At 44.3% G+C, this 26034-nt stretch overlaps 1 protein-coding gene across 1 annotated transcript in view; it reads right to left on the bottom strand.

Moving 5' to 3' along the window:
• LOC137519373 (RAB11-binding protein RELCH homolog) overlaps positions 1-24004 on the bottom strand; it is a 92849-nt gene extending 68845 nt beyond the window's left edge. Inside the window, exon 1 of the mRNA XM_068238328.1 lies at positions 23335-24004. Coding sequence (XP_068094429.1) covers positions 23335-23965 — 631 coding nt within the window. The 5' untranslated portion in view covers positions 23966-24004. The remainder of the gene's footprint in view (positions 1-23334) is intronic.
• Positions 24005-26034: the final 2030 nt, after the last annotated feature.

The following is a 26034-nucleotide window of genomic DNA, read 5'->3' as shown; positions in this document are numbered from 1 at the left end:
AGGTGATTGGTTTAGAAAGGCAAGTACTATCAAAGTTTACCAGTTTTTTCTAGGTGTCCATGTAAATAAGAATGAGGGATCGCTCAAACTCACCCTTATCAAAGGAACGACAGCCTGTACACACGCCCGATTTAGTGGGCGAACGACGGAACGACGGGGCGTGCAAACGACCAGTCGTTCGCGGAAATCCGACGTGTTTATGGGCCTTAAGTGTACTTAAAAGTACGGTAACTTGTTTTTTAAGACAAAATGGCACATACGCTGTCCATGGTGCTGAGCCTGTGTTTCTACAGAATCAATGGAATTAAGTGCTGTCAGCTGGGTCTGCACTCCCATGGCATTTCCAACTTGCAATGGTAACAAGCCCTATTTTACATTGTTCTCCACTAGAATTATCTACAAAATGAATCAATCATCGTTAGCACTGGACACACACCTATTATTGTTAATACTATTAGGCTATGTTCACATTATAAATTGCCAACGCTATTGCAAACACTGAGCGATTTATTGAGCTCAGTGTTCTTCCCAGAATTTTTTTCCAGCCGGGTGGCATGAAAAAGTAGCTGGGTGGGGCGAGATGAGAGAATGCAGGGCCGGTGCTTCTGTGCTTGCAGCATAGGAGGAGGTGAGCCGATGACAGCCGGGTGCTCACCAAAACTAGCCGGTTGTAGCACCCAGCTAAAAGAGCCTGGGGAGAACACTGGAGCTTTTTTAAAAAGCGCTTTCCCCTGCGCTTTGAGGTTAGAAAAGCGCTATTGTAAGTTCTTTTTATGAGCAATTGAGATTTTCACGTCCTGACAGTCAGTCAGGAAGTGAACTCTGACTTGGAAAATAATAAATACAATGTATTCTTAAAAGTGCTTGGGAAATCGCAATACAAAGCGCTTTTTTTAAGTGCTTTGCAACTTCCTTATACCTTCCATTGAATCAACATACCCCCGCACCCCCTTCCTGACACCTAACCTTAACCTAACATTAAAGAGAACCTGTACTGAGTAAAATTATTTAAAATAAACACATAAGGTAACTTCAAATGAACATTACATAGTTTCCTTGCCATCAGTTCCTCTCAGAAGCTCACCATTTTCTTTTGACAATGATCCCTTCCAGTTCTGACAACATTTTGTCAGAATTGAAATATATCAGTTGCTGTCAGTTATAGCTGAGAGAATAACTGATGTGGCAGGTAATGTCCATGTTTCCCTATGGCTCAAGTGGGCGACGTTACAGTTTAACAGTGTGCTGACCAGGAAGCTGTTATGGGGTAATGGCCATTTCCAAAATGGAGGACGGAGAATTGCCTTGATCACAGTGGACAAACAGGTCGCGGGAGAGAAGAAAGAGATTGAGGAGTAGACTACATGGGAGATAAATATGACCTGTGCATGTTTATTTTGACTTTTACTTTTCAGTTCAGGTTTTCTTTAAAAACCCTCCTTCATAATGCCTAACCTTAACCGTGCTCCCCGCTGCAAACAAACAATTTTGGTCACCTCCATTGAAATTTGGGGCATTGTGGCCACCCGCCATGTAAACTGTGGCTACAAATAGCAGGTACCCAAATCTCCATCTATAATATTACCAGGGGTGGCTATGGTGGCGCTCCAATTTTTTTTTCGGGGGGGAAGGGGGAGGGGGGGGGGGGGTCTCATGCAAATGTTTTGTAGGGGGGCCCAGAGAGTTCTAGTTACGCCCCTGGCTTAAAGGATACCCGAAGTGACATGTGACATGAGATAGACAGGTGTATGTACAGTACCTAGCACACAGATAACTATGCTGTGTTTCTTTTTTCTCTCTCTGCCTGAAATAGTTAAATATCAGGTATGTAAGTGGCTGACTCAGTCCTGACTGAGACAGGAAGTGACTACAGTGTGACCCTCACTGATAAGAAATTTCCCTTTTTACCTCTTTCTTGCTCTCAGAAGCCTTTTTATACCTCTTTCTTGCTCTCAGAAGCCATTTTCTGCTAGGTTATAGTTGGAATTTCTTATCAGTGAGGGGCACACTGTAGTCACTACCTGTCTGCGTCAGCCACTTACTGATATTTAACTCTTTCAGGCAGAGAAAGAAAAAAAGGAACACAGCATAGTTATTTGTGTGCTAGGCACTGTACATACACATGACTATCTCATGTCACTTCGGGTATCCTTTATTGGAAGGTACAGTGATATTGCTAAGCGCTTGAAAAAGCCCTTTGCATAGAGATTTCCTGAGCGCTTTTAAGAATAAATACATTGTATTTATTCTTTTCTGGGTCAAAGAGTTCACTTCCTGACTAATGTCAGGAAGTGAAAATCCCAATCATCATAAGCGCTTAGAAAAGTGCTTACACAAAATGGCACGACGTTTAGAAAATGTCGGGAAATGCTAGAAAAAAAATTGTGCACAAAAATGCTAAGCGCTTACGATTTATAATGTGAACAAGGCATAACACTAGATTGTGTTACAGGGACAGGATATGTGCTTTTTTCTTCCCAACAGGAACATGGCCAGTAGTAACCAACCAGCAAATCATTCATCCAAAACTGGGGGGGAAACAAACCAAAAAAAACAAACCACAAAACAACATTTTGCTGGACTTAGACTTCCATATTCTTAATTAAAATCCAAAATCAATTCAACTTTAGTAGCTGTTATATGAGTAAAAATGATGCTATAAAGGCAATTCAAAAGTTTAAAATCAATCTCACTTTTTTTTTCCCTCAATAGATTATCTTTCCCCATGCCTCCAGGCTCTTATTTCGTATGACGACCGTAGAAGGGAAGTTGCAATTCATGTTAACTCAGCCCGATTGGCTGAAGCCTCTATCCCTCTCGGTTTCTCCTCCCACACCGCTGTTCTCATCTCTGACTGGCCGCCTAGTCTCCTCCACTAATGGTGGTGGTCACAGCCAGCTGCTAGGGCGCAGGGAGGGGGAACCAGCAACTGTCCTCTGCCACTGTCCTCAGTCCCCCTCCTGCAGTGTGTCATGCCTGCCTCCTCTCCGCACTCCAGCCGCATCCACCTCCCCCCTCGGCATCTCCTCTCTGCAGTATTACAGGGCATAGCGGGGAGGAATAAGGGCAGCGCACACAGACTCACCTACTAATGCTTCCAGGCGCTGCCGTTCCCGTCTATACTTTTTGTACTACCGCCGGCGGTAGTGCAACGATTATTGACGGGAACTCCAGCGCCTGGAACCATTAGTAGGCGAGTCTGTGTGCGTTGCCTTTATTCCACCCCACTGTGCTCTGTAATAGTGCAGGGAGCTGAGGACATGCCAAGGGGGGAATGTTTCAGCCTTTGGGACCCAAAATGCCAGGAACAGAATTCTCCTCAGTTACTTTATAAAATTCTCTGAAATTAAAACGTGAACACTACAATACATCTGTTAAGTAAGTAGAGCAGGTAATTATCTACTTGACTATGTTTTTTTTCCAGGCATAGTATGGCAAATAGATGCTCTTTAAAGAGGGATTGAATTTAAAAATTAGCTTTGTACATATTGCACCCACAACATTATAAATAGAAACCAATACTATCTAGCTTAACCTCAACCACTGTTGAAAGTTTTTGATAAGTGGGTTAAAATATAAGTGGGAAAAATACAAAATGCAGACACAAAACATGATTTTTCTGCAATTTTGTTAGATATTCTGGTAGCCTGTGTAGTAGTCATCCCAGAATGCAGAATATTTCACTAGCCTGGAAGCTAGCAACGCATCTGTACAACATCGGACCCAAGCCATAGCCCAAGGGATTGATTCCTGATCGCCACCGGGTGATAGTAGTTACGTGTGTACCTAGCTTAATAGTTGCCCAAATTACCTTCTGGCAAGTGCAAAAGTCTTACAAAAAAAAAAGCTACAGGAAGTGTTTGTTTACAGCCACTGCTTCTGAAAGGTTGTGAAATCAAATATTAGATGAAGAGCCCCATCTTTATCGAGGACATTTTTTAGGCACTAGTTTACTTTAGGGGACCCAGCAGGAAACCTCATAGGGAAATTCAGCTACCATGATCAGGTGGACGGCACCCTCTCGAACTGCTAGGATTCCCATAGATTGTAGTAAACTATGCCCACACTATTTGTCTATTTGCCCATTCACAACGCTTTGTGATATAGGGAGTTGTTCACACTACAAAAGTTTTTTTAAGCGCTTTGTGATTTAAAGAAAACCTTTATTTAAAAAATGCCGCTGAGGGGTACTCACCTGGGGAGGGGGAAGCCTATGGATTCTAACAAGGTTTCCTACCCTCCTTCTGCGTGCCTCTGTTAGCCTGCCCGGGTCCCACGGATCGAGCGAGGCGTACTAGCGGCTTTTCGTTCAGGTAAGGCAGAAGTAGCCGAACCCAATCGATCTGCTCTACTGCGCAGGCGCGTGTCCTTTATCCCTTTGCAGTAGAGTGGATCCGATCGGGTTCAGCCATTTCCGCCTTACCGGAAGGAAGAGCCGCTACTGCGCCTGAGCTGGATCCCGGCAAGGTAAACTTATCAATCCTTGCCAGGGAAGGATTGCGGAATGCTTTTAGGGGAGCCAGCACTCGATTGCCTGCAGCTACAGGGATGGGGGTATGCCTCATTGGGACCCTAAGGCTTTCCCCTCCTGAGATGAGTAACCCCCAAGGGAATTTTTTTTTTTTTTTTTTTTTTTTTTTTTTTTTTTTAGTACAGGTTTTCTTTTAAAAAAAATCTCTTGCTAATGTTATCCTATGTGTGTGTTCTCACTGGAACTGGAACGCTGTGATTTTGTAAAAATCAACCATAGCATTTTCATTAGCAAGAGCTTTTCAAAATCACTAGTGCTTAAAAATGACTCAGAGAAGAGTCTTAAGCTAGTTTTTTTTTTTTTTTTTTTTACTTACCCGGGGCTTCCTCCAGCCCCATAAGCACAGATGCGTCCCCTCGCCAGCCTCCCACGATCTACCGTTCAGCCCGAGGTGACCCCCAGTAACTGGCTCAGTCGAAGCCAGTCAGGGCTTAGTCTAAGCCTGTCTGGGTCTACTGCACGTGCGCAGTAGACTCAGAGTGACATCACTGAGCCTGTTACCGGGGCTCACCGTGGCTGAATGGGATATCGCAGGAGGACGGTGAGAGACGCAGCCGTGCTTATGGGGCTGGAGGGAGACCTGGGCAAGTAAAAAAACTAGCTTAAGACTCGTCTCTGAGTCTCTTTTAAAGGACAACTGATGCAAGAGGGATATGGAGGCTGCCATTTATATTTCCTTTTAAACAATACCAGTTGCCCAGCTGTCCTGCTGATCCTCTGCTTCTAATATTCTAGCCATAGACCTTGTACAAGCATATTCAGATAAGGCGTTTCTGACATTGTCAGATCTGACAAGATTAGCTGCACGCTTTTTCCTGGTATGATTCAGACACTACTGCAGCTATATAAACCAGCAAATGCCAGGCAACTGGTATTACTTAAAGGGAAATAAATATGGCAGCCTCCATATCCTTCTCACTTCAGTTGTCCTTCAAAAAGCTCTTGTAGTGTGAACAAGCTCGTACTGTGATTGGAGAACTGTTCCGTATGTGGTTTCTTGCTGGAGCCCCTAAAGTAGACTAGCGTCCATTTTTGTGTTATTTGAAATATTCTGATGAATCAAAACATTAAGGCCCTGTTCACAGTGGTCAGTAATAGCGTGTGCATTATGCAACTGACCAATGTGAACCTAGCCTAAATAAAAATCAGATAATTAATTCAGATACTGGCTGAATAATGGTGAGTTATAATCTTGTTAATTTCAAGTTATTTCAGAGAAACTGTGTGTTTGCTCCCCGCATGTACAACTGAGAGGGTGGCAGCTAATTACTAGATGTGTCAAATAATGTTTCCCTGCTGCATAGTATCAACACCACGTGTCGACTGCTGCCATTCAGTTGCATTTGATATCAATAGTATGGCGCTCTTGGCTCAGCAAATCAGTGGCTGGAGTGCATGGCAAGTCCCAGGGATGTGGAGTCGGAGTCTAAGCAATTTTGAGTACCTGAAGTCGGAGTCGGGAACAAATGCACCAACTCGTAATGAATTTAAACTGTATTTAAAATAGAAAATATTATAAAATGTTCTATTTCTCAGATAGTAGTCATCATAAATAATTTATATATACAGTAATAGCTGTGCTTAGTCCACAAAAATGAAATAAACCAATCAAAAAATAGTTACTTGTGCTGCTTCAATAAAGCAGTTCCCGTATTTTTAAAGTCAGATATACATATCTGATTGTGACTGTATATATATGATGTGTACACAGGAATCTTTTATATATACTAAATAACATCTATGCTGCAAGAATAAAGCCTGATGTTTAGCTGTGTCACTAATAGAGATGGTCAATGAGATGCAAATAATTCCGCGTTGATGCAAATGTTTGCTCATGAAATCAAATAATTTGATGTTAAAATTTGGTTTGGTGACTACGAGTTAAAGGGTACCTGAGACTGTTGAAAAGAAAAGTTTTATACATACCTGGGGCTTCCTCCAGCCCCTTTCATGCCATTTAGTCCCTTGCTGTCCTCCTCCACAATCTGGATCTTCTGCTATGAGTCCTGGTAATTCAGCCAGTGAGCGCAGTCCGGCCACGTGCCACTTCCACAGCCGGGAGCGATCTGCACCTGCGCAATAGTGCTGCACAGGTGTAGTACGCTCCCGGCGCGGAGTGTGTGCATGCGCACTACGCCCAACTGGCTCAAGTACCTGGACCCATAGCAGAAGATCCAGGTGGCAGAGGAGGACAGCGAGGGACTTATTAGCCTGAAGGGGGCTCGAAGAAGCCCCAGGTATGTATAAAAAAAACTTTTCTTTTCATCCGTCTCAGGTTTACTTTAAATTACACAGTAGTGCTATACTCTACAAATGCACTCCCCACAGAGCTGCAGGGAATCCACTGAGAATGTTGTGCACATTGAACACAGAGGTTTTGTCTATCACCCATAAACCTGGTTCAGATGGTACATGAAGAATGTGTAATAGATGAAGAATCACATCATTCTCCTGCAGAGTACCTGCACATCACTCTTACATGTACCCACAGTTACATTGCCCAGGGCCTGATGTTCTTTGTTCCTGTCTGTACCTTCTACAAGTACTCTTACCAAGGACTAGATTTAGTCTATTGCTGGGAATACACGGTACGTTTTTCGCGTTCGATTCCGCGCTCGGTTCGCTTATCTTCCCGCATTGTTCCCTTATCTGTATGCATTGTTCCCTATGGGAAATCGAGCGCGAAATCGATCCGGCAGGGTATCGGACAGGTCGGAAATTATCAATCGAGCCATCTTAATTGCTCAAAAACGTACAGTGTATTCCCAGCATTAGACTAAAGGGAATAAATATGGCAGTCTCCATACCCTTCTCACTTCAGTTGTCTTTTAAAATTCCTAAGCATTGGCAGTTAAGAGACGAATTTCATGTTACATACTTTCAATCAACAAGATTGTAATATGCAAATTAGAGGAGTCAGAGTCGAGGAGTCGGAGTATTTTTGTACCGACTCCACAGCCCTGCTCAGTCCAGCCATCTATGGCAAAGATCAGATGTTAGATTTGATATAAACATGAAAACTAAAGTTCTGCACACATGCTAGATTCAAGTCTGCTAAGGCGGCTGATAACGACTGCATCTGCCAATAATTTGGCGGGGGTACCGCAGCCCCAGAATCAGAATGCTCACAGCCGCCCGGCAATCGATTCAGCTGAGCGACGGCGGATACCTTTTTGCTCCTTGTTCACCCCTCTGCCACAGCCCCCCCTCCTGCAGTAAAGCATACACCACAACCGTAAACACTCATGTTATGAGATATCACACAGCTGCCAACAGATTCTACTGCATTGTACCATCACAATATAACTGTATCACGTCAGCAACGCCATATTGTTCAGTGCAATGCACTGCAATGTCCCAGTGTAAGTATAGCCTAATATGTGATGGTGCAAAACGGTATACAGCAGAATCTCATTATAGTGATATAAGTCCTCAGGTCCCAGCAAATATCTATATGACCAATTATGATATAGTAAATTACTTTCCTGGTTCCTTGGAATTTACTATGAAGGGGATACTACTGTAACAGGAAAATGATCAAGATCAGGAAGTCTCAGTTTGTACACTGCAGTGTATTACCAGTATTATTGATATGCCCATGTACCCTGCACAGAGCCGTCAAAGATTTCAGATCTGTAAAAAGGCATAATAGAAATAACTGAAAGTCAGAATGGAACAGCAATTGAAAGAATAGCTGACACCTGTATGAGAGAACTGATGGTTCTCAAATTATCTTTATGCATAAATATTTATTTGCAAGGCAATAGCTAAGAATACCATCAGCAGCACACATCCCAATAAAATAGTAAATGAGGAAATGGGTGGCTAAATATTACCAGCTCCTTCCACCAAGAACAGAAATCTACAAAACAGCCATGCATGGCATGAAATGCAGCCTCCAAGCACAACTGCTATTTGTTCAAGAGATCCAGCTGCTGTTATCAAAATATACTGTATTTCCACTAATAGTGCATTCGTTTAGAAGAGCAGATGAACCTTATGATTACACAATGATACAAATGTAACTGATGCTGGTCGCGGATAAAACACAGAAATTACATAATGAGATTGTGTAAGATGTCACCAGACAGGCCACCTTTGTCATACACAAGAGGGAGTACATGGATGAGCCCATACAGAGATATGCAGCAGCATGGATGGGCCCATTCATATGCACATATACAGCAGCATGGAGTAGCCCATACATACACACATATACAGCAGCATGGAATGCCCCATACATACACAGCAGCTTGAAGCGACACACACACACACACACACACACCAGAATGGAGTAGCGCGCACACACACACACACACACACACACACACACACACACACACACACACACACACACACACACACACACACACACACACACACACACACACACACACACACAGCAGCACGGAGTGGCCCAATACAAACACATATACAGCAGCAAAAAGTAGTCCGTACAAACACATATATACAGCAGCATGGAGTAACCAATACATACGCATATACAGTGTTGCCCATAATTATTCATACCCCTGGCAAATTTTGACTTAAAGTCACTTTTATTCAACCAGCAAGTAATTTTTTGATGGGAAATGACATAGGTATCTCCCAAAAGATAATAATAAGATGTACAAGAGGAATTATTGTTGGAAAAAAAATGTATCAGCTTTGATTTACATTTGAGCAAAAAGTGTCCAGTCCAAAATTATTCATACTCTTCACAAACTGTCAGGGCCCGTTTCCACTATCGCAAATCCACATGCGCTGTCCGCATACGGATTCGCATAGCCAATACAAGTGGATGGCCCTGTTTCCACTTCTCAGTAATCCTGAGCGTTTTCTGTGCGGGAGAAATCTGCACGGAAGAGCCTTCAGAATTCGCACCCCGCACGACGCTATGCGAATCGTCGCTAATGTATTTAATAGGGAAATCGTATGCGGTTTTGCCATGTGTATTTTACCGCGATTTCGCATAGGAATTAATGTTAAATCACACAGGCAGTGACATGGTTAAAATCGCATCAATACTAACCTATGTGAAATCGCATTAAAATACACATGCGGAATCGCACCCGCATGCGATTTAGTCAGCGGGGAATCAGAGGCAATTCCGCACCGCACAAGTGGAAACGGGCCCTTACAGTATGTGGGAAGATCCAAAGTACTATACCATTCCAAATAGCCCGAGCTGTTCTAAAGCATCCTAATTACCCTGATTAATTGGGATCAGCTTTTTTTAATCAACTCAAGTGAAAAACAGCAACTCTCTGCAGCTGTTTTGTGGACAGTCATGGCTAAGACAAAGGAGCTCAGTGAGGATCTGCGGCTGTGTTCCGTTCTGTGGAAAATCTCAGAGGACGTGGTCGGAAGTCAGAAGTGACACGTGTGCTGGCCAGGAGAATAGTGAGAGAGGTGAATAATAATCCAAGGATCACCACCAAGGCCATCCTGGTGAATCTGGGCTCTGTTGGTGGCAAAGTCTCAAGGCAGACAATCCAACGAACACTGCACACACTGCTGGGTTCCACAGATGCAGACCAAGGAGGATGCCACTTCTCCAGATAAGGCACACAAAAGCTTGCTTGGCCCTTGCAAATGCTCATCTGGTTAAAGAAGATTTCTGGTCTTCTGTATTATGGTCAGATGAAAAAAAAAGTGTAATTGTTAGGTCACAATGATGTTTCCTTCATGTGGCACATATATATATATATATATATATATATATATATATATATATATATATATATATATATATATATATATATATATATATATATATATATATATATATATATATATATATATATATATATATATATATATATATATAAAAAAGGAACAGCCTTCAACCCAAAGAATACCATCCCCACTGTCAAACATGGCAGTGGGAACCTAATGCTTTGGGTGTGTTTTTCAGCCAATGGACCAGAGAACCTAATCACAGTAAACACCAGCATGAATAAAAGAGCAGTACATGAGGATTCTCAACAACAATATTAGGCAGTCTGTAGAGAAAATTGGCCTTAGCCACCAATGGACATTTTATCATGACAATGATCCAAAACACACAGCAAAAGTGGTGAAGAAATGGTTAGCAGACAACAACATTAACATTTTAGAGTGGCCCAGCCAGAGTCATGACTTGAATACAATTGATAATCGGTGGAGGGAGCTAAAGATCAGAGTGATGGCAAGAAGACCCTCCAACCTGAAAGATTTGGAGCTCATTGCTAAAGATGAATGGGCAAAAACACCTGTGGAGACATGCAAAAAGCTGGTCTGCAGTTATAGGAAGAGTTTGATTGCTGCAATAGCCAATAAAGGCTATTCTATTGGTTATTTAGAAGGAAAACTACAAACACTGACCAGAAAAGAGAGGGGTACCAGGGAATGATCAGTACAACACTCTAGTCCTACAGACAATCCCTATAGGTAAATATGAAAAAAGCTGATAACTAATATTCAAAATAAAAACGTGTGTCAAAGCAGGACTCTACCATTGTGGATAGTCCACTGTGAAGCCCCTCAAGTAGGGATATCAGCCCTCTAGAACCTATGGGGGTCCTTGCTTACCCCCCTCCACTTCTATGTATTACGAAGTGGGGTGTAGCTATCCCACAGACCAGTTGATAACATCGCTACACTAGATTAGTGTGAGGAGGAATGGTCAATACCCTGTCTCAGTGTGAGTCAGCCTAGCCAACAGTCAGTGGTAGACCCCCAAGAATGCTGCCTCACATCCATCTAAGCATGATGGGCGAACATATAGACAGTGTTAACAAAAGTGCATAGTGCTGTACATAGACCTTAACATGACCACGTTTCACCTAAATGGCTTCCTCAGAAGGTGCTATACATTATATATAGCTCTCTAAAGGCACCGGGTCCGGCGTGTATAATATATAATGGTGGAGGTAATTGAGCGTCAATCATGGTACGCCCCTGCAGCCGCCTACATTGTACGGTACATGATAATATACATGTTCCCTGATAATGGTATCCATGGCCGCCATAAAGAAAGATTAGGTGGCTGGCTCCGCTCAATGTATGCGCCAGACGGCACTCAGGACCATCTGTGAGCTCACCTAATTAGTTGTGCGAAGGTCAATGTGTTCAAACCGCAATTCATTTGGCTGGCGGGGAGAGAGACGCGGCGGTGTCGTCACATCCGTCCGCACTCTTGTCTATTTACCCATGGAAAAGCCGCATTGTCATGTTAATGGAACGCTGATTGCATTCCACATCTCAATATGCGGCTGTAGAAACCTAACCAGCCACTGCGAGTATATACCTGTAATGAACCACACCCCCTGTATTTTCTATACACGGCGAGTGTGGGCAGAGGGATTGTGCCAGGAAACGTATGTACCAAACTGTGAATAAATATCTCCTCCTATATCTTACACTGCACCAATACTTCAAATACATAATACTTGCTGCATGTAAATCACTTGCATAATTGGGAAGTAAATATATATAATTGAGAAGGGTATGAATAATTTTGGACTGGACACTTTTTGCTCAAATGTAAATAAAAGCTGAGAATTTTTTTCCCCCAACAATGATGCCTCTTGTACATCTTATTATTGTCTTTTGAGAGACACCTATGTCATTTCCCCTCAAAAAAAATTACTTGGTGGTTGAATAAAAGTCACTAAGTCAAAATTTGCCCGGGGTATGAATAATTATGGGCAGCACTGTAAACAGCAGCATGGAGTGGCCCATACACACCTATATAGCAGCATGGAGAGGCCCACACCCTTCTATAGCAGCATAGAGTGGCTGATACATACACACACATATACAGCAGCATGGAGTGGCCCATACGTACATATATACACAACAGCATGGAGTAGCGTACACACACAGCCCTAAATAGCAGCATGTAGTGTCCCATACATACACAGATATACAGCAGCATAGAGTAGCCCAGGCATAAACATATACACAGCAGCATGGATAGGCCCATACATACATAAACACACACATACATACATACATACAGAAGCGTAGAGTGGCCCATACCTACACACATATACAGCAGCATGGAGTGGCACATACATGCACATATACAGCGGCATGGGATGGCCCATACATACACATATACAGCCGCATGGAGTGGCCCATACATACACATATACAGCCGCAGGGAGTGGCCCATACATACACATATACAGCCGCATAGAGTGGCCCATACATACACATATACAGCCGCATAGAGTGGCCCATGCATTCACATATACAGCAGCATAGAGTGGCCCATGCATTCACATATACAGCAGCATAGAGTGGCCCATGCATTCACATATACAGCAGCATAGAGTGGCCCATGCATTCACATATACAGCAGCATAGAGTGGCCCATGCATTCACATATACAGCAGCATAGAGTGGCCCATGCATTCACATATACAGCAGCATAGAGTGGCCCTTGCATACACATATACAGCAGCATATATGTGTAGGCATGGGCCACTCCATGCTGCTGTATATATGTAGGCATGGGCCACTCCATGCTGCTGTATATATGTAGGCATGGGCCACTCCATGCTGCTGTATATATGTAGGCATGGGCCACTCCATGCTGCTGTATATATGTAGGCATGGGCCACTCCATGCTGCTGTATATATGTAGGCATGGGCCACTCCATGCTGCTGTATATATGTAGGCATGGGCCACTCCATGCTGCTGTATATATGTAGGCATGGGCCACTCCATGCTGCTGTATATATGTAGGCATGGGCCACTCCATGCTGCTGTATATATGTAGGCATGGGCCACTCCATGCTGCTGTATATATGTAGGCATGGGCCACTCCATGCTGCTGTATATATGTAGGCATGGGCCACTCCATGCTGCTGTATATATGTAGGCATGGGCCACTCCATGCTGCTGTATATATGTAGGCATGGGCCACTCCATGCTGCTGTATATATGTAGGCATGGGCCACTCCATGCTGCTGTATATATGTAGGCATGGGCCACTCCATGCTGCTGTATATATGTAGGCATGGGCCACTCCATGCTGCTGTATATATGTAGGCATGGGCCACTCCATGCTGCTGTATATATGTAGGCATGGGCCACTCCATGCTGCTGTATATATGTAGGCATGGGCCACTCCATGCTGCTGTATATATGTAGGCATGGGCCACTCCATGCTGCTGTATATATGTAGGCATGGGCCACTCCATGCTGCTGTATATATGTAGGCATGGGCCACTCCATGCTGCTGTATATATGTAGGCATGGGCCACTCCATGCTGCTGTATATATGTAGGCATGGGCCACTCCATGCTGCTGTATATATGTAGGCATGGGCCACTCCATGCTGCTGTATATATGTAGGCATGGGCCACTCCATGCTGCTGTATATATGTAGGCATGGGCCACTCCATGCTGCTGTATATATGTAGGCATGGACCACTCCATGCTGCTGTATATATGTAGGCATGGGCCACTCCATGCTGCTGTATATATGTAGGCATGGGCCACTCCATGCTGCTGTATATATGTAGGCATGGGCCACTCCATGCTGCTGTATATATGTAGGCATGGGCCACTCCATGCTGCTGTATATATGTAGGCATGGGCCACTCCATGCTGCTGTATATATGTAGGCATGGGCCACTCCATGCTGCTGTATATATGTAGGCATGGGCCACTCCATGCTGCTGTATATATGTAGGCATGGGCCACTCCATGCTGCTGTATATATGTAGGCATGGGCCACTCCATGCTGCTGTATATATGTAGGCATGGGCCACTCCATGCTGCTGTATATATGTAGGCATGGGCCACTCCATGCTGCTGTATATATGTAGGCATGGGCCACTCCATGCTGCTGTATATATGTAGGCATGGGCCACTCCATGCTGCTGTATATATGTAGGCATGGGCCACTCCATGCTGCTGTATATATGTAGGCATGGGCCACTCCATGCTGCTGTATATATGTAGGCATGGGCCACTCCATGCTGCTGTATATATGTAGGCATGGGCCACTCCATGCTGCTGTATATATGTAGGCATGGGCCACTCCATGCTGCTGTATATATGTAGGCATGGGCCACTCCATGCTGCTGTATATATGTAGGCATGGGCCACTCCATGCTGCTGTATATATGTAGGCATGGGCCACTCCATGCTGCTGTATATATGTAGGCATGGGCCACTCCATGCTGCTGTATATATGTAGGCATGGGCCACTCCATGCTGCTGTATATATGTAGGCATGGGCCACTCAATGCTGCTGTATACAGGATCTTCTCAAAAAATTTGCATATTGTGATAAAGTTCATTATTTTCTGTAATGTACTGATAAACATTAGACTTTCATATATTTTAGATTCAAATACACACAACTGAAGTCGTTCAAGCCTTTTATTGTTTTAATATTGATGATTTTGGCTTACAGCTCATGAAAACCCAAATTTCCTATCTCAAAAAATTTGCATATTTCATCCGACCAATAAAAGAAAAGTGTTTTTAAAACAAAAAAAAGTCAACCTTCAAATAATTATGTTCAGTTATGCACTCAATACTTGGTCGGGAATCTTTTTGCAGAAATGACTGCTTCAATGCGGCGTGGCATGGAGGCAATCAGCCTGTGGCACTGCTCAGGTGTTATGGAGGCCCAGGATGCTTCGATAGCGGCCTTAAGCTCATCCTGAGTGTTGGGTCTTGCGTCTCTCAACTTTTTCTTCACAATATCCCACAGATTCTCTATGGGGTTCAGGTCAGGAGAGTTGGCAGGCCAATTGAGCACAGTAATACCATGGTCAGTAAACCATTTACCAGTGGTTTTGGCACTGTGAGCAGGTGCCAGGTCGTGCTGAAAAATGAAATCTTCATCTCCATAAAGCTTTTCAGCAGATGGAAGCATGAACCCACTTTTGAACCAGAAACAGCGGCAGAAGCGCCTGACCTGGGCTACAGAGAAGCAGCACTGGACTATTGCTCAGTGGTCCAAAGTACTTTTTTCGGATGAAAGCAACTTTTGCATGTCATGTGGAAATCAAGGTGCCAGAGTCTGGAGGAAGACTGGGGAGAGGAAAATGCCAAAATGCCTGAAGTCCAGTGTCAATTACCCACAGTCAGTGATGGTCTGGGGTGCCATGTCAGCTGCTGGTGTTGGTCCACTGTGTTTTATCAAGGGCAGGGTCAATGCAGCTAGCTATCAGGAGATTTTGGAACACTTCATGCTTCCATCTGCTGAAAAGCTTTATGGAGATGAAGATTTCATTTTTCAGCATGACCTGGCACCTGCTCACAGTGCCAAAACTACTGGTAAATGGTTTACTGACTATGGTATTACTGTGCTCAATTGGCCTGCCAACTCCCCTGACCTGAACCCCATAGAGAATCTGTGGGATATTGTGAAGAGAAGGTTGAGAGACGCAAGACCCAACACTCTGGATTGAGCTTAAAGAGAATCTGTACTCTGAAATTCTTACAATAAAAAGCATACCATTCTATTCATTATGTGCTCCTGGTCCCCTCTGTGCTGTTTCTGCCATTCTCTGCTGCAAACCTGGCTTGTAATTGCCAGTTTTAGGCAGTGTTTACAAACAAACTAACCAGCTTCTAATAGGCTCAGCTAAGCAGAGTGTGTTAGTCACACAGAGCCTGCAGGGGGTGTGTACAGCTTCTAGCTAATCACAAGCAGCCCTGCACATTCCAGTCTGACTGCCTCAGCCTGACTGTGCCGACTATAGAGAGAAGATTAGATCATATAACAGAGATAACACAGCTACTGTGCAATTAGGAAAAGCTGCAGTAAGCCAGACCACATTAGAAAAGGCATAGGAACTTATAGCATAGAAGAAATAAAGATAAACAATTTGTTACAGAGTCTCTTTAAGGCTGCTATCGAAGCATCCTGGGCCTCCATAACACCTGAGCAGTGCCACAGGCTGATTGCCTCCATGCCACGCCACATTGAAGCAGTCATTTCTACAAAAGGATTACCGACCAAGTATTGAGTGCATAACTGAACGGAATTATTTGAAGGTTGACTTTTTTTGTTTTAAAAACACTTTTCTTTTATTGGTCGGATGAAATATGCTAATTTTTTGAGATAGGAAATTTGGGTTTTCATGAGCTGTAAGCCAAAATCATCAATATTAAAACAATAAAAGGCTTTAACTACTTCAGTTGTGTGTATTTGAATCTAAAATATATGAAAGTCTAATGTTTATCAGTACATTACAGAAAATAATGAACTTTATCACAATATGCTAATTTTTTGAGAAGATCCTGTATTTATGTAGGCATGGGCCACTCCATGCTGCTGTATATATGTAGGCATGGGCCTCTCCATGCTGCTGTATATAAAAAATGTATGCATGGGCCACTCCATGCTGGTGTGTGTGTGTGTGTGTGTGTGTGTGTGTGTGTGTGTGTGTGTGTGTGTGTGTGTGTGTGTGTGTGTGTGTGTGTGTGTGTGTGTGTGTGTGTGTGTGTGTGTGTGTGTGTGTGTGTGTGTGTGTGTGTGTGTGTGTGTGTGTGTGTGTATATATATAAATACATACACAGCAGCATGGAGTGGCCCATATATATATAGATATATAGATATATAGATATATAGATATATAGATATATAGATATATAGATATATAGATATATAGATATATAGATATATAGATATATAGATATATAGATATATAGATATATAGATATATAGATATATAGATATATATATATATATATATATATATATATATATATATATATATATATATATATATATATACATACACACAGCAGCATGGAGTGTCCCATGCATACATATATATATATATATATATATATATATATATATATATATATATACACAGCAGCATGGAGTGGCCCATGCATACATATTTATATATACAGCAGCATGGAGTGTTCCATGCATACATATTTATATATACAGCAGCATGGAGTGTCCCATGCATACATATTTATATATACAGCAGCACGGAGTGTCCCATGCATACATATTTATATATACAGCAGCACGGAGTGTCCCATGCATACATATTTATATATACAGCAGCACGGAGTGTCCCATGCATACATATTTATATATACAGCAGCACGGAGTGTCCCATGCATACATATTTATATATACAGCAGCATGGAGTGTCCCATGCATACATATTTATATATACAGCAGCATGGAGTGTCCCATGCATACATATTTATATATACAGCAGCATGGAGTGTCCCATGCATACATATTTATATATACAGCAGCATGGAGTGTCCCATGCATACATATTTATATATACAGCAGCATGGAGTGTCCCATGCATACATATTTATATATACAGCAGCATGGAGTGTCCCATGCATACATATTTATATATACAGCAGCATGGAGTGTCCCATGCATACATATTTATATATACAGCAGCATGGAGTGTCCCATGCATACATATTTATATATACAGCAGCATGGAGTGTCCCATGCATACATATTTATATATACAGCAGCATGGAGTGTCCCATGCATACATATTTATATATACAGCAGCATGGAGTGTCCCATGCATACATATTTATATATACAGCAGCATGGAGTGTCCCATGCATACATATTTATATATACAGCAGCATGGAGTGTCCCATGCATACATATTTATATATACAGCAGCATGGAGTGTCCCATGCATACATATTTATATATACACAGCAGACCTTGACATTGCACCCTTTCCACCCTCAGACCATCACCTTCTCACCTTCAACCTCCTCACGGAAGGCACCTCCAAATTAGCCACCCACCCACCTGGTCGATGGCAGCGAGACCTACGCAAGCTCAACCCTAGTGTCCTTGCTGACCCCCTCCATGCCCTCTCCTCCACTCTCCCCACCCTAACCTGTCCTAATCTTGCTGCAGCTCAGTATCGCCAAACTCTCTCATCAGCCCTAGAGAAAGCTGCTCCACCAATATTTCGCCACAACCGACCCCCTAACCCCCAGCCCTGGCGCACTACCCATATTCGCATCCTCCAGAGGAAAACACGCGCCACTGAACGGAAATGGAGAAAAACTAGACTTAACCAGGATTTCCTACAGTACAAGACCAACCTGCTGCAGTTCCACACTGCCCTTGCTCATGCGAAGCAGGAATACTTTACCAAGCTCATCGGAGCACAAGCTTCCAACCCCCGGCGTCTTTTTGCCACCTTCAACTCCCTGCTTAAACCCACCCCCCACCCTCCATTTCCTCCCTCTCTGCCACAGATTTAGCCACCCACTTCACCAACAAAATTGTCTCCATCCGCCAGGAAATATCCAATCTCCAATCTTCACCTCCCACCCCCTCCCAACCAGCTCCTCCTCCACCCTATCCTCCCCTCACATCCTTCACTCCTACTACCACCGAGGAAGTCAACCACCTACTGCAGACTTCCCATACCACTACCTCCCCCCTTGACTCCATCCCTTCGGATTTACTCCAGCCTCACTTCATGGAATTGGCCCCAGTCCTCACTACCCTGTTCAACCTCTCCCTATCCACAGGCACCTTCCCCACAGACTTCAAGCAGGCCATTGTACTACCCCTGCTCAAGAAACCCTCACTCGACCCCTCGCTACCCTCCAACTACCGTCCTATCTCCCTCCTCCCCTTTGCCTCAAAACTCCTTGAGCGTCTGGTTCACAAACGCCTGACCCAGTACCTCAATGCTAACTCACTGCTAGACCCACTCCAATCTGGATTTCGGCCTGCCCACTCAACCGAAACTGCTCTCACCAAAGTGGTCAACGACCTTGCCTTAGCTAAAGCTGAAGGTAAATACTCCATTCTCCTCCTCCTTGACCTGTCAGCAGCTTTTGACACAGTAGATCATCCCCTACTCCTCCAGTCCCTCCAGTCCTTGGGCATTCACGATCTCGCCCTGTCCTGGCTTTCATCCTACCTCTCCAACCGCTCCTTCACGACCACATTCAATGAGTCCTCGTCCACCCCCAACCACCTCTCGGTGGGAGTCCCCCAAGGTTCGGTCCTTGGCCCCCTACTGTTCACCCTATACACATCCTCCATTGGCAAGGTTATCTCCTCCATGGGTTTTAACTACCATCTGTATGCACATGACACCCAGATCTACCTCCACACCCCTGACATATCCACCACTACCATGGACAAGGTCTCCTCCTGCCTATCCGCCATCTCCTCCTGGATGTCTGCTAGGTTCCTGAAACTAAATCTAGACAAAACGGAATTTATGATCTTCCCACCCCGGCCATCCACGAACCTCCCAGATGTGCATGTCACTGTTAACCACACTACCATTCGCCCTACTTCTCAAGCCCGCTGTCTGAGTGTCACCCTGGACTCCACACTCTCCTTCACTTCCCACATCCAAAACCTCACAAAGTCCTGCAACTTCCACCTTCGTAACATCTGTAAGATTCGCCCTTTCCTGACCTCTGCCACCACCAAACTCCTCATCCATGCCCTCATAATTTCCCGCCTTGACTACTGCAATGCCCTGCTGTCTGGTCTCCCTATGACCCGAACAGCCCCACTGCAGTCCATCATGAATGCGGCAGCCAGAATTATCCACTGCTCCCATCGCTCCACCACGGCAGATCCCCTCCTAGAATCCCTCCACTGGCTTCCTATCCAGTCCAGAATCAGATTCAAGATACTGTGTCTGACCTACAAATCTGTCCACAAAACCTGTCCAACCTACATTTCCGATCTTACTCAGAGGTACACACCTAGCCGCTCACTCCGCTCTTCCAATGAACTTCGCCTAACCACCCCCCGCATCACCCAGTCCCATGCACGCCTCCAGGACTTCTCAAGAGCTGCTCCAACACTATGGAACTCCCTACCTCCACCCATTAGGGCAGCCCCCTCCTTCAACATCTTCAAGAAAGCCCTCAAAACTCACCTTTTCACTCTGGCCTACTACCCCTCACAAGTGCTCTAAACCTACAGCTGAACTCTGGTCCCCTACCATTCGTGTCCTTACCTCTCCCTCTAGATTGTAAGCCTTTGGGCAGGGTCCTTTTCCTTTTGTGTCCTACCTGATCTGGCACCTCCATTACTGTGAACCCATGCCATGCATTTGAGTGAACCTAACTTGCCTAATCTCCATGCTTCATTGAGTGACTAATCATTACCTTGTACTAATACTGTGCTGTGTGATCTGGTTTTCTTGTATTCCTGTATTGTCATATTGCTGTATGTCACCCCTAAATATTGTCTGTAACCTAAATTAATGTTCAGCGCTGCGTAATATGTTGGCGCTTTATAAATACAATAAATAATAATAATAATAATGATGGAGTGTCCCATGCATACATATTTATATATACAGCAGCATGGAGTGTCCCATGCATACATATTTATATATACAGCAGCACGGAGTGTCCCATGCATACATATTTATATATACAGCAGCACGGAGTGTCCCATGCATACATATTTATATATACAGCAGCACGGAGTGTCCCATGCATACATATTTATATATACAGCAGCACGGAGTGTCCCATGCATACATATTTATATATACAGCAGCACGGAGTGTCCCATGCATACATATTTATATATACAGCAGCACGGAGTGTCCCATGCATACATATTTATATATACAGCAGCACGGAGTGTCCCATGCATACATATTTATATATACAGCAGCACGGAGTGTCCCATGCATACATATTTATATATACAGCAGCACGGAGTGTCCCATGCATACATATTTATATACAGCAGCACGGAGTGTCCCATGCATACATATTTATATACAGCAGCACGGAGTGTCCCATGCATACATATTTATATACAGCAGCACGGAGTGTCCCATGCATACATATTTATATACAGCAGCACGGAGTGTCCCATGCATACATATTTATATACAGCAGCACGGAGTGTCCCATGCATACATATTTATATACAGCAGCACGGAGTGTCCCATGCATACATATTTATATATACAGCAGCACGGAGTGTCCCATGCATACATATTTATATATACAGCAGCACGGAGTGTCCCATGCATACATATTTATATATACAGCAGCACGGAGTGTCCCATGCATACATATTTATATACAGCAGCACGGAGTGTCCCATGCATACATATTTATATACAGCAGCACGGAGTGTCCCATGCCTACATATTTATATATACAGCAGCATGGAGTGTCCCATGCATACATATTTATATACAGCAGCACGGAGTGGCCCATGCATACATATGTATATATACAGCAGCATGGAGTGGCCCATGCCTACATATATACAGCAGCATGGAGTGGCCCATGCCTACATATATACAGCCGCACGGAGTGGCCCATGCCTACATATATACAGCCGCACGGAGTGGCCCATGCCTACATATATACAGCCGCACGGAGTGGCCCATGCCTACATATATACAGCCGCACGGAGTGGCCCATGCCTACATATATACAGCCGCACGGAGTGGCCCATGCCTACATATATACAGCCGCATGGAGTGGCCCATGCCTACATATATACAGCCGCACGGAGTGGCCCATGCCTACATATATACAGCCGCACGGAGTGGCCCATGCCTACATATATACAGCCGCATGGAGTGGCCCATGCCTACATATATACAGCCGCACGGAGTGGCCCATGCCTACATATATACAGCAGCACGGAGTGTCCCATGCATACATATTTATATATACAGCAGCACGGAGTGTCCCATGCATACATATTTATATATACAGCAGCACGGAGTGTCCCATGCATACATATTTATATATACAGCAGCACGGAGTGTCCCATGCATACATATTTATATATACAGCAGCATGGAGTGTCCCATGCATACATATTTATATATACAGCAGCATGGAGTGTCCCATGCATACATATTTATATATACAGCAGCATGGAGTGTCCCATGCATACATATTTATATATACAGCAGCATGGAGTGTCCCATGCATACATATTTATATACAGCAGCATGGAGTGGCCCATGCATACATATTTATATACAGCAGCATGGAGTGGCCCATGCATACATATTTATATACAGCAGCACGGAGTGTCCCATGCATACATATTTATATACAGCAGCACGGAGTGTCCCATGCATACATATTTATATACAGCAGCACGGAGTGTCCCATGCATACATATTTATATACAGCAGCATGGAGAGGCCCATACATACACATATATACAGCAGCATGGAGTGGCCCATGCCTACATATATACAGCAGCATGGAGTGGCTCATGCCTACATATATACAGCCGCATGGAGTGGCCCATGCCTACATATATACAGCCGCATGGAGTGGCCCATGCCTACATATATACAGCCGCATGGAGTGGCCCATGCCTACATACAGCCGCATGGAGTGGCCCATGCCTACATATATACAGCAGCAAAGTGGCCAATACATACACATATACAGCAGCATGGAGTGGCCCATGCATACATATATACAGCAGCATGGAGGGGCCCATGCATACATATATACAGCAGCATGGAGGGGCCCATGCATACATATATACAGCAGCATGGAGGGGCCCATGCATACATATATACAGCAGCATGGAGTGGCCCATGCATACATATATACAGCAGCATAGAGTGGCCCATGCATACATATATACAGCAGCATAGAGTGGCCCATGCCTACATATATACAGCAGCAAAGTGGCCAATACATACACATATACAGCAGCATGGAGTGGCCCATGCATACATATATACAGCAGCATGCATGACACAATGACATCATGTAAACATGCACCAGCACATATGGGGAGACGCAGAGCCCGCCCCCCTGTCAGCAAGTCACTTACTCAGCTGTCCGCCGCCCGTGCTGGTGCTGGAGATGCCGGTGGAGGGTGGAGGCCCGCTGGCTGTCGGTCTCTCGAAGTTGCCGGGGTTGGAGAAGTAGTCCCGGAGGCGGGGCAGCTCCCGGCCGCTCTCCAGCAGCTCTGTGTGCAGCTCCAGGGCTGTGAGCAGCAGCTGATCCCGCAGCAGCTGCGCCGCTACCGCATCCAGCGGCACCCGCCCGGGCTCACTGCCGAGCCGCACCCCGGCCTGCTGCAGGAACGGGGGGTCGCTGTCATCCGAGAGATAGCGGAGGGCGGCTGGGGCTCCGGCTCGGGGCTCTAGTGGGGACACATCTTCCTCCTCGTTATCTTCGTCCTCCTCTTCCGCTTCTTCTTCCTCCTCCTCAGAATCGCTCAGGAAGGGGTTAATGCTACTGGTGCTGGGACCCACAGGTCCCCCCGGACACCCGGCACTGACACCCGAGGAGCCGCCCGGGCCTGAGCCTGCTGCAGGGGCCGCCATCTTGTGTGAGGCGGGGAGGAGGTGAGGCTGAACAGCTGCTCTCAGTGGGGAGGAGGAGCTCCTGTCACACTCCAAGCACATAGGCACCGCCCAAGCCTGGCACATAGGCAGGCACCTCACAGCCAGCCACATAGGCACCGCCCAAGACTGGCACCGCTCCTGGGAATGGGAAGGAGACAATAATACAATATGTTTTGTATCTGATATGCATATCCATAAATATTGTAACCGTCAGACGTCTGTCTAGTGAGCAATTCAGGGTAGAGTCAAGTGATAAACTGATTCAGCACTGGGTATAGCAGGATATTAGGGTAATACAGAACTATGTCAACATTTTACAGAATGCACCCTACAATTTTTATGTGTACTATTATTTAGTATTTATGTAGTGCCAATTTCCATGGCATGTTATATATAGTCTTGTTATTAACTGTATAGTACCCTCTATTTTCAGCTGATGTACCATATAGTTGTGAATAAATGCTTTCTTAGGGCTCTTTAAGGACCACTATCGCGAAAAAAGTAGGCAGTTAAAATCTGACAGAACCGACAGGTTTGGGCCAGTCCATCTCCTCATGGGGGATTCTCAGGGTTTTCTTTGTTTTCAACAGTGTTTCCTGAACAGCAGTTGATAAGTCTAACTGACAAAATAGTGTGCAAGTGAGTAGGGAGGCTTGCTGGTATCTTACTATTTTGGCAGTTACACTGCTGTTCAGGAAATGCTGTTGAAAACAAAGAAAACCCTGAGAATGCCCCATGAGGAAATGGACTGGCCCAAGACCTGTCGGTTCTGTCAGATTTTAACTGCCTACTATTTTCGTGATAGTGGTCCTTTAACACTAGGAGCTGATCCAAGCGTTTTGATGGATCGTTCCTAGTTTGCGTTTAGAAAGGTAACATTAAAGTTTATTTGACTTTCATATTCACTTTCACGTTAGACAAAGCGTTCAAGAGCGTTACATTACAACGCTTCTGGGAGCTTCGTAACATCCAGCCGCTGGGGTTTCCTGTCAGGTGAATTAGAACTACCACCCTAACTTCCCAACATCACACCACAGGCCATAACATGTACAGGAAATCAGCTCCTGCACGCGTTCTGTGATGTGAAAGAACCCTTAGTTCCAATGTGTGCAGTATGTATTTAGAGAAATTCTGTCTTCTGAAACTCTGTTTTTAGATTATTGGCACCATCATGGTTGCATTCAGGTCTTTGCCCAATTTGAATTATGTGTCCTTGTTTACGGTTTTACTTTTTACAACTTTGTCTCAACCAACTTCTGATTACAATAAGTAGTTGCACGCGTTAAGGTACTTACACAAGTCCAACAAAGTGCACAGCCAACACCATGACATGGCCAACATCACAACAAACCGTTTACATGACTTCTATTTTCCTCACACCAACCAACTGCAGGACCAACTCAATTGCAATCAAAATGTTGGACTGAACAACATAGACACATTGAAAACAAGTTAAGTTGATCAAACAATTCACCCCAACAGACGTGTGAGTTAATCCGCTGGATGGATCGAGCAAACCGCTTGTTTTCTGTTGCTCATCTAGTCGTTTGCCACACTTACAAATGCCTGATTGTCATCCAACAGACCAAAATCAGACAACAATCAAGCGGTTGGGTGAGCGTGTGTCAGGGCTTAATGGAAACCTGAAGCGAGGAAAATTATTTAAAATAAACACATGACGTAGCTGCAAATGAATATTACATACTAACCTCACTGTCAATTCCTCTCAGAAGCTCACCATTTTCTTCTTACAGTGATCCCTTCCAGTTCTGACAATATTTTGTCAGAACTGAAATATACCAGTTGCTGTCAGTTATATATCAGCAGCTGTCAGTTACAACTGAATGTGCAAGGTAATGTCCATGTTTCCCTATGGCTCAAGTGGGTGATATTACAGTGTAACAGTGTGCTGACCAGGAAGCTGTTATGTGATAATGTCCATTTTTAAACTGGAGGATGGAGAATTCCATTGATCATAGTGGACAAATGGGATGCAGGAGAGGGAAAAGAGATTGAGGAGTAGATTACACAGGAGGTAAGTCTGACCTGTGTAAGATTATTTTGACTTTTTATTTTCAGTTCAGGTTCTGGCTTGGTTCATACATAAATCTATTGCTTTCTTGTTTTGCTGTATCAACACTTGAACATAGAAATAAATCATAACATTTTCTCTAACAGTG

This window comes from Hyperolius riggenbachi, chromosome 5 (assembly GCF_040937935.1).
Source record: "Hyperolius riggenbachi isolate aHypRig1 chromosome 5, aHypRig1.pri, whole genome shotgun sequence".
Taxonomy (NCBI): Eukaryota; Metazoa; Chordata; class Amphibia; order Anura; family Hyperoliidae; genus Hyperolius; species Hyperolius riggenbachi.
The sequence above is the reverse complement of the archived record's forward strand: the minus strand, read 5'-3'. Positions and strand labels throughout refer to the sequence as shown.